The sequence below is a fragment of the Harpia harpyja genome, chromosome 19 (genome assembly GCF_026419915.1).
Source record: "Harpia harpyja isolate bHarHar1 chromosome 19, bHarHar1 primary haplotype, whole genome shotgun sequence".
Lineage (NCBI taxonomy): Eukaryota > Metazoa > Chordata > Aves > Accipitriformes > Accipitridae > Harpia > Harpia harpyja.
Genome location: NC_068958.1, coordinates 6,874,853 through 6,887,470, shown reverse-complemented (window position 1 = coordinate 6,887,470; position 12,618 = coordinate 6,874,853). Strand labels below are relative to the sequence as shown.

The 12,618-nt window shown below is 43.8% G+C and overlaps 1 protein-coding gene across 2 annotated transcripts in view; it reads left to right on the top strand.

Annotated features, from left to right (window-relative positions):
* NUP188 (nucleoporin 188) overlaps positions 1-10,448 on the top strand; it is a 30,344-nt gene extending 19,896 nt beyond the window's left edge. The window contains exons 31-44 of one of the 2 annotated variants that reach the window (XM_052815736.1): positions 192-269; positions 623-708; positions 1,145-1,290; positions 2,467-2,648; positions 3,413-3,613; positions 4,296-4,388; positions 4,604-4,762; positions 5,526-5,663; positions 6,670-6,771; positions 7,478-7,687; positions 8,463-8,594; positions 8,735-8,805; positions 9,245-9,374; positions 9,589-10,448. In XM_052815736.1, the coding sequence (XP_052671696.1) occupies positions 192-269; positions 623-708; positions 1,145-1,290; positions 2,467-2,648; positions 3,413-3,613; positions 4,296-4,388; positions 4,604-4,762; positions 5,526-5,663; positions 6,670-6,771; positions 7,478-7,687; positions 8,463-8,594; positions 8,735-8,805; positions 9,245-9,374; positions 9,589-9,759 (1,899 nt within the window). In that variant the 3' untranslated portion in view covers positions 9,760-10,448. The remainder of the gene's footprint in view (positions 1-191; positions 270-622; positions 709-1,144; positions 1,291-2,466; positions 2,649-3,412; positions 3,614-4,295; positions 4,389-4,603; positions 4,763-5,525; positions 5,664-6,669; positions 6,772-7,477; positions 7,688-8,462; positions 8,595-8,734; positions 8,806-9,244; positions 9,375-9,588) is intronic. The other variant, XM_052815737.1, reaches the window with a different exon arrangement.
* Positions 10,449-12,618: the final 2,170 nt, after the last annotated feature.

The following is a 12,618-nucleotide window of genomic DNA, read 5'->3' as shown; positions in this document are numbered from 1 at the left end:
ATTAGTCATTGCTGACTTCTTGACAACTGTTATGTAATACTTCAGTGATTTCTGTAAAACTGCATCATGCAGCAGCTACAAAATTTGGTGAATTCTTAAAGTTACAAATTAAAACAGTAGACTGATGTTAGACTGCTAAGAAGGTGCATCTTTTGTTGTGCTTGATTGATCTCTGTCTTTGTGGATCTTAGGCGGATATAATGCATCTGACTGATTCTGCAGTTCATCAGCAATTGTTTCTGGATGTGCTAAATGGGACCAAGGTTTTGGTAGGTGGTGCTTCCTGTCAGTTCTTTAATTTCCCAATTGCTCATCTTTGTACTATGAGGAGTTCTATTTCTGCAGCTGCTTGCCATCATATGTTTTTTAGATCCTGTGAAATTGGGCTGAAACAAAGTCTCTCTCCCCGAATTCATGAGCTGTTTATAAATCTTTATTTTGTATATGTCATTCTTGTCATCACTGAGTGACCCTGCAGAGGGTCCTGACTCTGGTTGCCTTGATGCTGCTAGCTGCTGAAGAATAAACCTGGTCATTTGGTGGTGGTGCTTGGGCTGAGGATTTCTTAAGTGTTCTTACATGTGACTATTGCAACTGTAACTCTTGCAGTATTTCTTCTTAGCTCCTAGTTCCCATGTCAGTATCCTGTCTGCAACTGGGGTCTATGCTATGTACCCTTCTTCTGATCCTGCTCAAACAGTGGAAGAGGTGGGTATTTTGTTTGGATAATTATTAATCACTGCTAAATATAATAACTTGGGAGATTATGTTTAAGTGTTTTGCTCCAGTGAGATTCCCTTAGTGATTTGGGGAGAAAACTGAAGCCTTACCACAGAATTCTCTTTTGGGATGGCAAATGTCTGTAGGTTGTTGCTGAAATCTCTTGTAACAATACATTTATGGTTTGGCTTCCTGTTTCCTGGTGAAAAGTGTATCAAAAAAGCTTTTGTGATAGTCAGTCCTGCATTGTCACTGTACTGTGGAATGTCTTTAGTGAGATCCAGGTGGTGACTTAAACTTCACTTGGAAGCACTGTTTTTATTTGTGTGGATCATACAACTTATGATCTACACAGCTCAGTCAAGCCAATATATTTATTGAGGGATCTTGTCTAATCTGAAGAGCTCTCCCTTTCTGTTGTCAGCGAGTTGGGTTCTGTGGATAAAATCATAAACTCCTTGACGCAGATTCTGGAGGGAGTACTACAGGCAGATCAGCAGATGATGGAGAAAACCAAAGCCAAAGTGTTCTCAGCTCTTATCACTGTTCTGCAAATGAAGGAGATGAAAGGTGAGGTGGTGTATGTACAAGTGTCAAGAGCAGGGCTGCCGTGGCTGAATATACCCTAACACTCTAGCGTTTCCAAGATAAAAATGTGTATGGTGTTAGTAGTAGTACAGCATGCTGAAATAGTCACCAACCTGTGGGACTTTTCTGCTTTTTTCTTACTTGTTTTAGCTAGTTTTAGAAAGCGAAGAGGTTTATCGTTCACACTATGTGTATGTCTTCCATTCTCTTGTCTTTCCCCAACAATAACTTATGTGTTTGATCAGTTTGATAGAGACAAGATAGGGTTCCCATGTATTTTTGAAAATAACTCAGCAGGTGTGGGAGGGACACCCTAGTAATGCCATCTCACAGAGTGACTATAGAGCTTAGATTCTGACATGGATTTCTAGTTAGAGATAACAAAAGACCCAAACACAAGAAAGTCTTCTGAGGATACGTCTTGTTACAAACCAGAGAAACTAGTCTGGTCATTACTCCTGTCACTTGTGGGGCATCTTGCATTGCAGTAGCGCTTGAAGACCCTCAGTGGAATCTGGGCAGTATTTCTCTGTACAACACCTGCAGAGGCAACTGTGGTGTTGAGAAGTGTATCAGCTTACCTTTCTGTGTATTCCTTGTCCCACTGCTTGGGCTCTGCAAGCCCATATATTTTGGAAAATAAATAGAAAGTGGAGGGTTGGGTTGTTTTTAAATGTTTTTCTTTGCTGTTGAATTTGAGTTTCCGGTCATGCTGGTAAAAGGTAGTGCAATTTATTATAACGGTTTTGATAAGAATGTAGTATTATACGGACTCACAGAACATAGACTGCACCCAATCTACATGGGCCAGTACTAGCAATCTGGAAATGGGTAGGAAATGCTGTAGTGAGCAGTTATGGAATAACCTGTCCATAGTCGTGCTTGATTTGTGCTTTGAGATGTCATGAGTTTATGAGACTTCTTGGTAAAACTACATGTTTTTGTTATCCAGATGTCCATCTAATCCCTTATTATATCCTCCTAGACTTAGTCATCTAACTTAGTCACAGTTCCTCACATTCCATTTTGTATGTTTTGAAATGAAAACAGAATAAATACTAACTCCAAGAAATGTGGCCCAGTGGTGTTATCAGTTAAGCTAGAAATCTAAGTACAAGGATTGTGTGTTAACTGTTGTCTATTCTGTGTGTATCACAGTGAATGAGATCCCACAGTACTCCCAGCTGGTGTTGAGTGTGTGTGGAACACTCCAAGATGAGGTCATTGCACTCTTTGACCAGACTCGACACAGCCTGACCTTGGGAGATGCTACAGATGACAAGGACAGTATGGAAACAGATGATGCCTCCCGAGTTAAACACAAAGACCAGCGAGATGGGGTAAAGGACCTGTACATCTGCTCTGCAGCCATGTTTCTTCTCTCTAGACAAAAGTTCCATGTATGCTTGGAACAACTGTCCCTTACAGCCTGCTGCCTTCAAAAGAAGTTTCGGCAGTTTCTATTTCAGTATTACTCCATGTCTTTTTGGCATACGTCAGTCTGGGAAATTGGCTGTTGCTGCCTCTCTTTCAGATCTGTTCTAAAAAATGTCGTTACAATTGCTAATACAGCCAGGAAGTGTGCAGAGTGTAATGTGAGGGATACGAGGTGCCTTAGTTTATGATTCTGAGAATGACTGAACTTTAGGTTGTGTTAGTAAATGCTGCGACTGAATTAAGTGCTCAAGCTCTCTGTCCAAGATTCCATTTATTTCACAAAAGGATCAAACTTATATATGTTTCAACAAAGATCTAGAAAGAACTAACGGCATACAGCCTATACTACTAACACAGGAGCGCATATCTGACTCAGCTGGAATGTTTGCCAGTCCTCAGAACAGTTAAAGATAAAAACATTCCATACGCATACTCGTGACTGTCTTCAGCCACATCTTCCCAGGCCTACACAAGGCTATCCTCCAACCTGACCTTGTAAAACTAGTTCTTCAAGGGCTTGGCAAACACGCAGCACAACAAATTCTAACGGTCCCTCTTGAAAACAAATGCCAGGTGTTCTGAGCTGCTCCCACAAGTAAATGCTTTCAAGATTTTCTTGCTACCCATGTCAAGCCTATACCTTGTTCTCATTTCCTTGTCACTGCAGGTGTGTGTTCTGGGTCTGCATCTGGCTAAAGAGCTCTGTGAAGCTGATGAAGATGGGGACTACTGGCTACAGGTTACTAGGAAAGTCCCTGTACTTCCTACTATCTTTGCTGCATTGGAGATCAGCCTGAGAGTTAAACAAAACCTTCACTTCACAGAGGCCTCATTACATTTACTTCTGACCTTAGCAAGGACTCAACAGGTGAGAGATGCAGCGAAATGAAAGCATATAGCTATACATTTTTAATAGGAACTGTATATCTCATTATTCTGTCTGCAATGCAGCTGAATAATGATCTGTAGATAAAGGGGGTTTTTTAGAGGCTGGCAAGCAGTAGGTCCTGTATGTACGCCTGCTTAGTTTGCCTTGTTCTTCTTGATACTGGGATGTCTTGGATGGAAGAGCTGAGCCAGCCAGAGCAGACCTGTAATTTAGAGCAGGCACTTTTCACTGAATGTATTCTTCTGCAATGCAAATTATCCCCCTGCCCTGACTTAAGATGGCATTAAGTGTGGGAACCTGCTTTCTGATTAGTTGCAATGAAGCATTATTTATCTATCACAAATTCAGCTTGTGTGGGGCTTTAGGTGAAAGCAAGGTCATTCCAAAGCCAACTCTTTTCAAAGATTATGTATGTACCAAACCAGGTGATGTCGAAATGGGATTCATAGTACAGTTATGCAGGTTAGATTTTACTGGAAGAACAGTGTTGCTTTTCTTGATACTGAATTTTTAACAGCATAGAATTATGTGTAGATGAAAGTTCTCTAAAAGGATGTTGACAGTGCGAAGGACAGAAATATCTAATGCAAAATAATCTCTTTAGTCTCAGAGAGCAGACACATATGCAAATTTTAACAGTAGTTTGTTCTGTGTCTTGTAGGGAGCAGCAGCAGTGGCTGGAGCTGGTGTCACACAGAGTGTCTGCCTGCCCCTCTTGAGTGTGTACCAGCTCAGCACTAACGGAGCCATTCAGGTGGGTGCTGCTTCCTTTTGGGTGGGAATGCACCAGGAGAGCTTGCCATGCCCTGCCTCGTGGGCTGTGGTTGGAGTAGAGTCCTCCCAGTCTGGGAGGACAGCTGCCACCCCTACACACTGGAGACTTCCAAAATGGTGTGGAGGGTTTGCGATGTGTGCCACACTGGGCAGCAGTGTAAATAAGTCATTTATTTTTGTATCTGATTTGTTCAGACATCTGCTTCATCTCGAAAGTCTCTGGATGCCCCCTCTTGGCCTGGGGTCTATCGTCTCTCCATGTCACTGATGGAACGCCTTCTTAAAACACTTAGATACAACTTTCTGACGGAAGCACTGGACTTTGTCGGTGTCCATCAAGAGAGGATTCTTCAGGTATGTCACATACTTCCTCTGTGATCGTTCGCTTGGTTTCTGTGTTGCAATAGCAGTGGAAAAATGTCAGAAAGTGCAGAAGCATTGAAAAGAGGCTCCTGCCTCAGAAAGATTTACAGTGGAAATAATTCAATAGTGGGAGAAGGAGAATAGAATATAACAAGCCATGCGGTCAGGCAGGGATGATTGTTATGCTATTTGTTAGAGCTGGGCAGTCACCATCTGTTCATCCTGTTCACTCTTGGGGTTATAACTTTGCTACAGGTGTTTAATATGCCTACTCAACACAGTAGCAGAAGTGGGAGTCTGGTGGGAACTCACTTTGTGGCTGTCTGCTCTGGAAAGAAAAGTATGAGAGCTGTTCTTGGAGGTGGCTTCAGCTCAGCCTTGCTCAAATAATGAAAATGCTGTGGTCAGGGTTCAATTGCCATTCGGGTCAGCAGGCTCTCATGTCCTGCAATACTGAAATACCTGTACTGGCTGGATTGTGTCAGTGCAGACGTGCTGAAGAGTCATTTGTACATAGGTGCTGAATTACCTGTTTATAAGCATGCTCCCTAGACAAATATCTGTCTTCTCCTATGGCAACACAGTTCATGAAACGCATTGACCTCTGACTAAGAAATACAAAGTTCTCTGAGTCTGACCCGTGTGCTGTGTGGCTACTTTCGTGAATGCATTTCAGCTTTTTCTTCTAGAGGAGGGAACGGGATTCTTGTGATTTGCCTGTCATTGCCCTGATTTACTTCTCTTTCCTTTCCAGTGCCTGAATGCAGTACGGACCGTACAGAGCTTGGCCTGTCTGGAAGAGGCCGATCACACTGTTGGCTTCATTCTTCAGCTCTCAAATTTCACAAAGGAGTGGCATTTCCACCTGCCACAGCTTATGAGGGACATGCAGGTAGGAATCAGGATATTGCTGTAGGTAATACATTGCCTTGGAGTGCAGGGATTTGGATGTGTTAAGATCAAATGGCACTATATCATCTTTTATTACTGCTCTTTTAAGAGGAACTACTGCTGAGGTAATTTAAATGTCTGTTCTGTCAGTACCTTGTCAGAATCGAGTGAGGAAAGATAACTGTTGGGAACAGAGAGATGATAGCTTGGAAAAATAACTTGGGGAATTCAATGTCTTACTCTCAGTTCTCAGTGCCAGGTGACTGAGAAAATACTGGGAATTCAAGAGGCTGCATTGATCCTTTATGATCAGTGTTCTGTTTAACTGAATTTTCTAGCTTCCACCAATGGTAGTAAATAGATGCATGTCATGGTTTATCCCCAGCCCACAACTAAGCACCACGCAGCTGCTCACTCACTTCCCACCCAGTGGGATGCGGGAGAGAATCGGTGGGGAAAAAAAGTAAAACTAGTGGGTTGAGATAAGAACGGTTTAATAGAACAGAAAGGAAGAAAATAATAATGATAATCATAACAATAATAAAATGACAATAATAATAATAAAAGAATTGGAATATACAAAACAAGTGATGCACAATGCAATTGCTCACCACTCGCCAACAGATGACCAGTTAGTTCCCGAGCAGCAATCTGCACCCCAGGCCAACTCCCCCCCAGTTTATATACTGGGCTTGATGTCACATGGTATGGAATACCCCTTCGGCCAGTTTGGGTCAGCTGTCCTGGATGTGTCCCCTCCTAGCTTCTTGTGCCCCTCCAGCCTTCTTGCTGGCTGGGCATGAGAAGCTGAAAAATCCTTGACTTGGTCTAAACATTACTTAGCAACAACTGAAAACATCAGTGTGTTATCAACATTCTTGTCATACTGAACCCAAAACATAGCACTATACCAGCTACTAGGAAGACAATTAACTCTATGCCAGCCAAAACCAGGACAATGGGTTTTGAGCTTTTAAGAGATTTTTCCCTCACCTTATTTATTTCAGGTGAATCTGTGTTATCTGTGTCAGGCCTGTACCTCCCTCCTGCACAGCCGCAAAATGCTCCAGCACTACTTGCAGGTGAGGATGAGGACTGTAAGCCAAACTGTAAGTTAGGAGCGTTGCATGCCCATGCTCCCTGTTAAAAGGCAAATATTATTGAATATCCAGGCTCTTGGATATTGAACTGATTGTCAGTAATCTCAGTGATGATTAATGACAATTATCAATAGTTAGGATTTGCATTTCTCCACAGCAAAAAAAAAAATATGCAAAGAGTAGTCAGGACTCTAAAAACTCTGGACTGTGTAAAGCCAGTCCTAGAGAAACAGCAGCCTGTGTTTGAATGATGTTGTTATTTTATAGCTGCCTACACTGCAGCAAGAAGGCTGCATTGCTGTGGTACTCTGTAGTGCCATTAATTAAGCCACTGTTGATCTCGTGTCCTTGATCTGATTTAATTTGTTCAAGAGAGATAGCTCTTGTTCATGGGGAATCCTTAGATTCATGAGGTGGAGATGATGCGTTGCTACTGATGTGTTATTTCAGCATGGCTAAGGCTCAGTGTGTTGATTAGAGATTCTTTTTCTGGAATATGGAATCTAAATAGCCTCTGCAGCTGCCTCCCTGCAATGCAGTGCCTCCCCTGATATACACTAAGTGTAGATTCTCGTGCTTCTAGCAGGTGACAGACTTTGGGTCCCTTATTTCCTCATTCCTTTTGTTCATAGCATTTTTTTTCCCCTCAAAGTATTTGTCTTAGTGCAAAATAATCGTACCTGTATTCAAGATTTTCTTTTTTCTTTCTCCACAGACAAAAAATGGTGATTCCCTTCCATCAAGTGTGACTCCACGAGTGCAGCGTAATCCCCAAGCCTCCTCCAAACATCCCAGTCCTGAGTCAGAGGCAGCAGAGCAGAAGGCACTGCTTACAGTGCAGTACAGCCTCTTGAAAATCCTCAGCAAATCTCTTGCTGCCCTACGCCATTTCACCCCTGATGTCTGCCAGATCCTCCTTGATCAGGTAGAGAAAGAGGAGAGACGCTGCTTTCTGAAGGGGGGCAGTTTCCAGCATTTCAAGTCATGTTCTGGGTCTGTGTAGTGAGGCACAGTCTGTCCTGCTTGAGACAGTGACCCCACCATACATCTGCCTGCTGTTCTGCTGCGCAAAGCAGGAAGGCAGGACACAAGGAATTCCCCTTAGGAATCAGGCACTGATGAGTGTGAAAGGAAGGCTTGGCTGAGCTTGTGTGTGATCTGCACAACGCTGTGTACGCGTAAACTTACTCAAGCAGACTAATAACCCAGCTAGGTTTGTATCCTCAGTATGCCACTCTTCAAAAGAGACATCCTTTTGTTATGCTTCTGTGTCAGTGTGACCTAGTGGCTGGTCTTCAAGTTCAGAAAAGGAAGGTTTAATCCTTGATTCTGGCAGTGTTCTGTTGCTAACTTTTGGATAGTTAACTTCATTTTCCTGTGCCTCTAGGTACATATGCCTGGGTGTTTGAAAAATACCTGGAAACAGTCATTACTTTAGCTTGCCACTTGGTGGCAAGCTGTACAGCTTGGGAGTTGGAGAACGTTCATTCATGTGAGGAGAGCCGTATGGTCTGATTGTGGAGTGCTGTACAGAACGCTCTCTACTGCTCCATCTGTATACTTGAGATTTGGGAAATTATCTCAGTGCTTCTAGTTCTCTATACAAAAAGTGTGATACAGGGACTAGGTATTCATGTTACTATGACAATAGCATACTCATGGCCTCGGGGTCACTCACTCCTTTTTCTGTTTCTCCACAGTCACTGGACCTTGCTGAGTACAACGTGCTCTTCGTTTTGAGTTTCACCACACCAGCCTTTGATTCAGATGTCGCACCTTCCTTTGGGACCCTCCTTGCCACAGTCAATGTGGCCCTTAACATGTTGGGAGAGGTACTAGCTATTTCTCTGTTTGGGAGAGCACAGCAGTTGCAGTGATCTCAGAGCGCTCATTCAACTGATATTTTGAAGAGTGGGAGTATTTCCTCTTTGTATCTCCTGTCTCTCATGCCTGTCTCTTTTTCCCGTCTCAGCTGGACAAGAAGAAGGAACCTTTCCCTCAGGCAGCAGGGCTGAATATGCAAGAGGGAACCAAAACCCTCAAGTAAGTTTCTAGCTGTTTGCTTTAGTTGTGGCCAAGGAGCAGAACCTAATGCTCCTCAGATCAGAACTGAGGTTTACAGGCATTCGTGTAGCTTCAGAGCTGCTCGCTCTGAATCCAGGGAGCTGAGATAGCCCATCAGAAGGTCTCCAAAGCAAGCAGGGATTTTTTGGGGAGGGTGTATGAAGCCATCCCATCCTAAGATGCAGTGTAGATAGCTGGATGCTTATTTATCAGTACATTTAAATCAGACTTCCCTGACAGCCAACAGGAGTTTCTACTCTGCAGACCATAGCTTTTGGGTATCACTGAGCAGAATGTGAACAGTAACAGTGTTCCCTCGTATGTACCCTGTGTGTGAAGTCTTTCTAAGAGTATTTAACCTTGAAACTAGAGTGTGCTGACCTTTTTGGCTCCTGCTGATGTGTTTTAATTTGCACAGGTCTCTGCTTATGTTTACAATGGAAAACTGTTTCTACCTGCTCATCTCCCAGGCTGTTCGGTACTTGAGAGACCCAGCTGTGCATCCCCGTGATAAGCAGCGGATGAAACAGGAGCTCAGCTCTGAGCTGGTAAGCAGCTTGTACCATCCCTCCTGCTGTTCAGTGTAAATGTGTCTTGTGGGAGAAGGTCATTTGTCTTTGGCTGCCCAGCATGAGTCAACAGCCTTAAGCATCTTGGGCTGCACATACTGGTGCCTGTTCCTCTGCCACCAGCACCTTGTTTGGGGAGGGAGAGGGGCATGTGTTTGAAAGAAGCTAACTTGTTACGTGCTTCTGATTTCAGAGTACACTGCTCTCCAGCCTGTCTCGTTACTTCCGCCGTGGTGGTCCCTCCTCACCTGCCAGTGGCGTTCTTCCCTCTCCCCAAGGAAAGTCTGCCTCCAAGCTGGGTCCCGAGGGGCAGGAGCCTTTGTTTCAGCTTGTGCAGGCCTTTGTCCGGCACGTGCAGAGATAGATTCTATCCTGCCCCTGCCTCCCTTTTCAGGACGTGCACCAGAATGATTCATGTCCACCGCAGAAGGCATCACGTTTGGCAGAGCTTGTAACAAGGACTGGGAAAGGGAGGGAGGCCTGGTGTGGGCAGTGGTGTAAACCGAGCTGTAACATCAGCAGCGAGATCCCGTTGAACTCTTGCAACCCAGTAGCAGAGTGAATGTAAGGAGAGCAGCTCTTTGGTGATCAGCCCACGTGCACAGGCTGCTCACTCCATCTGCTAGAGCATCCTGGCTGGGTACAAGTGCTGAACAGTCAAAACCTTTATTTTTGTAGCTTGTACCTCAGCTGGGGAAGCTGTGGCTGGATGGAGAGAGGAGACAAACTTTCCGCTGGGCATTAACTCTGCTCGTAACACAAGGTGCAATCTGCCTCTCCCTCGCAGTCAGAGTCCAGTTAAGGCACAACCAAGGGATCAGCCAGCAATTCAGAGACCATCTTTCTACTGCTATTTTTGTACTGAATGGTTCAAGGCAAGATGGTGTATGTGTGCTCACGCCTTCCCTTCACCCTGCAGTCTGTGTGTTGTGTGTGTTTCTGAAGAGCAAGGCCTCACTCAAGGTTTTTAAGTCAAAATTCCATCGCTCCAGTCTTGCAGTTTTTTGTAACTGTGCCCTATTTATACTGATATTAAAACCTTTATAGGCAGCAGCTGGGTTCATGGTTTTGCATTGGGCATAGCAGCCTGCAGCACCAATTCTGCATCTTCTGTGTAGTAGTTCTGCTATGTCAACTGGGCTGACGTCCCAGCTAACAGTGATGCGAGTTGTGGCTTGTGAGTGACAATCCAGATACCATTTGAAGTGATTATAATCAAAGGTTGATTTCCCTCAGCTTTCCCACACCCACTCCCTTTCTCTTACTCTCATGTTGGGGAACTCGTAGGAGGTCTTAAACGAGCATCACTATAAAATACTCCTCAGGAATGATTCTTCTGCACGTGATGGTGTGGACCACGCGCACAGATTACTCTCTGCACAGGTCCAAGCTGCTACTCTGCCTGTTGCAGCAGCAGGGGAGGGCGCTGGTTCAAGCCAGAAGACACCATCTACAGTGAAGTTGCATTGTGCTGTTGTAGCACTCTCAAGTAGATCAACAAACTTTAAGGTTCTAAGACTCAATGTGTGATGGAGACAGCAAGAGAAGGTCAGTGATTATTGCTTAAAGCCTGAAATCTAGACAGACTTTTCTAAGCTAAGAAATCAAATTTCAGTGTAGCTGTGAGCTAGTAACCTACCAATTCTTTCCTAAAGAGACACTTGATTGCTTTACCAGTCAGAACCTTTTTAATCTCGATGGTTTTAAGAGACTAGAGCAAGAAAATTAGATTATCTTGCTTTGAGGTTTTTTTTTTTTTTCTTTTTGTTGTAAGCTTAAGTGATGGTGATATTCTAGCACACTTGTTTGATCTAGTTTTACTTGCCCTAGAGGCTTTGGAGAGATTTGAACTAGCTGGCTGGAGCAAAGTGGTCTTCAAATAGAAGGGAGAACCTTCCAAAAACTGAGGTGAGCTGTTCTGGCAGTGAGGGAGGTGGTGTGGCAGCCCTAAGCCTGATCGTGTTCAGCTGGGGTTACCTGTAACTTAGCACTTTCTGCCACAGGGCAACTATGAGTGCGAACATGGAGATTTGAAGGTGAAGAACTGTGCAGAGAAGATAGCAAACTGGTGACAGGTAGCTATGGGGAGTGGAAGTAAAGCCAGAATCCAGTACATCTAAGCAAGTTCAGTAGTGCTTAGGGCTGTTATTTGAAAGCTCTGGTAGGTATCTTTCCTTTTATTACAGCTTTTGAAGTTACCCACAGTGTGCTAATCACTTTATTAGTGTTCAACAAGAATGCACAGAATGAGAATTTAGGGAGAAGTAATACATTCTTTTAGATATTTACTCAAGCACTAGAGTGAGAGTTTATGGTGCCAGGCAGGAGTCCTTGGTGCCAGATAGCAAAGCACAGTGGATGCTGTTGGTTACATCTGTGTTTTAGAGCTACAGCTTCACTTTAGACAGCAGCATCTCAGCCCTGAATTGTACCTTTACCTGCCCCTCAGCCACAAAGGGGCATTAAACAGCCTTCAGCCAAGCGTGGGTGGCTCACCATGACATCTGTGAATAAGCAGCATGAGACTGTAATCTTTCTGTAGCGAGCCCATTAGAAGTAGCAATAGATTTTGCATGTGCTCTTTCCTAATGCAGAGGGAAGGGAGCACTGGTGCCAGGAACAGACTTCCTTCTGGCTGTTCTGAGGAAAGAGACACCATTTTCTGCATCATTAAGCTGCTGCTGTTTTTGCTAAAGCTGTTCTTCTTTCTTTAATGCACCAGGGAGGGGAATAACAGGGAAACGGGGATGTCACTGGCGTGAGGGAAAGCTATACATACTGGAAGCTGGAAGGGAAATAGCAGGGGTAGATCTATAAAAGGGTAAAACTGTGGTAGTGGTAATCATGGCAATTGTAAAACTAACTAAAATAGTAACATGATTTGATTTCCCCATTCCCTTTAATTAGAATTTAACCAGAAAAACTGAGCATTGTTGTTACACTACAGAGCATTTCAACAGCTGCTTTTCCCAGGAGTTCTTTCCAAGCTGGGTGCTAGGGACAAGGCTTTAGGATTTTAGATAAGCAGCAGATCTAGTTTCCATAACAACAAAAAAAGTCTGTTAGATCTAGAATAGCATCTCCAGTCTCTCAGCAGCTAAAGTCATACTGCTACTCTATTTTTGCTTCAGGTTAAGGAGGGAGCTGTTGTTTCTTAGAGTTCCTGAATCTGTAGTACAACTGAGATGTGTCATCTGGGAAAGGAACTGCAAGACATTAACAA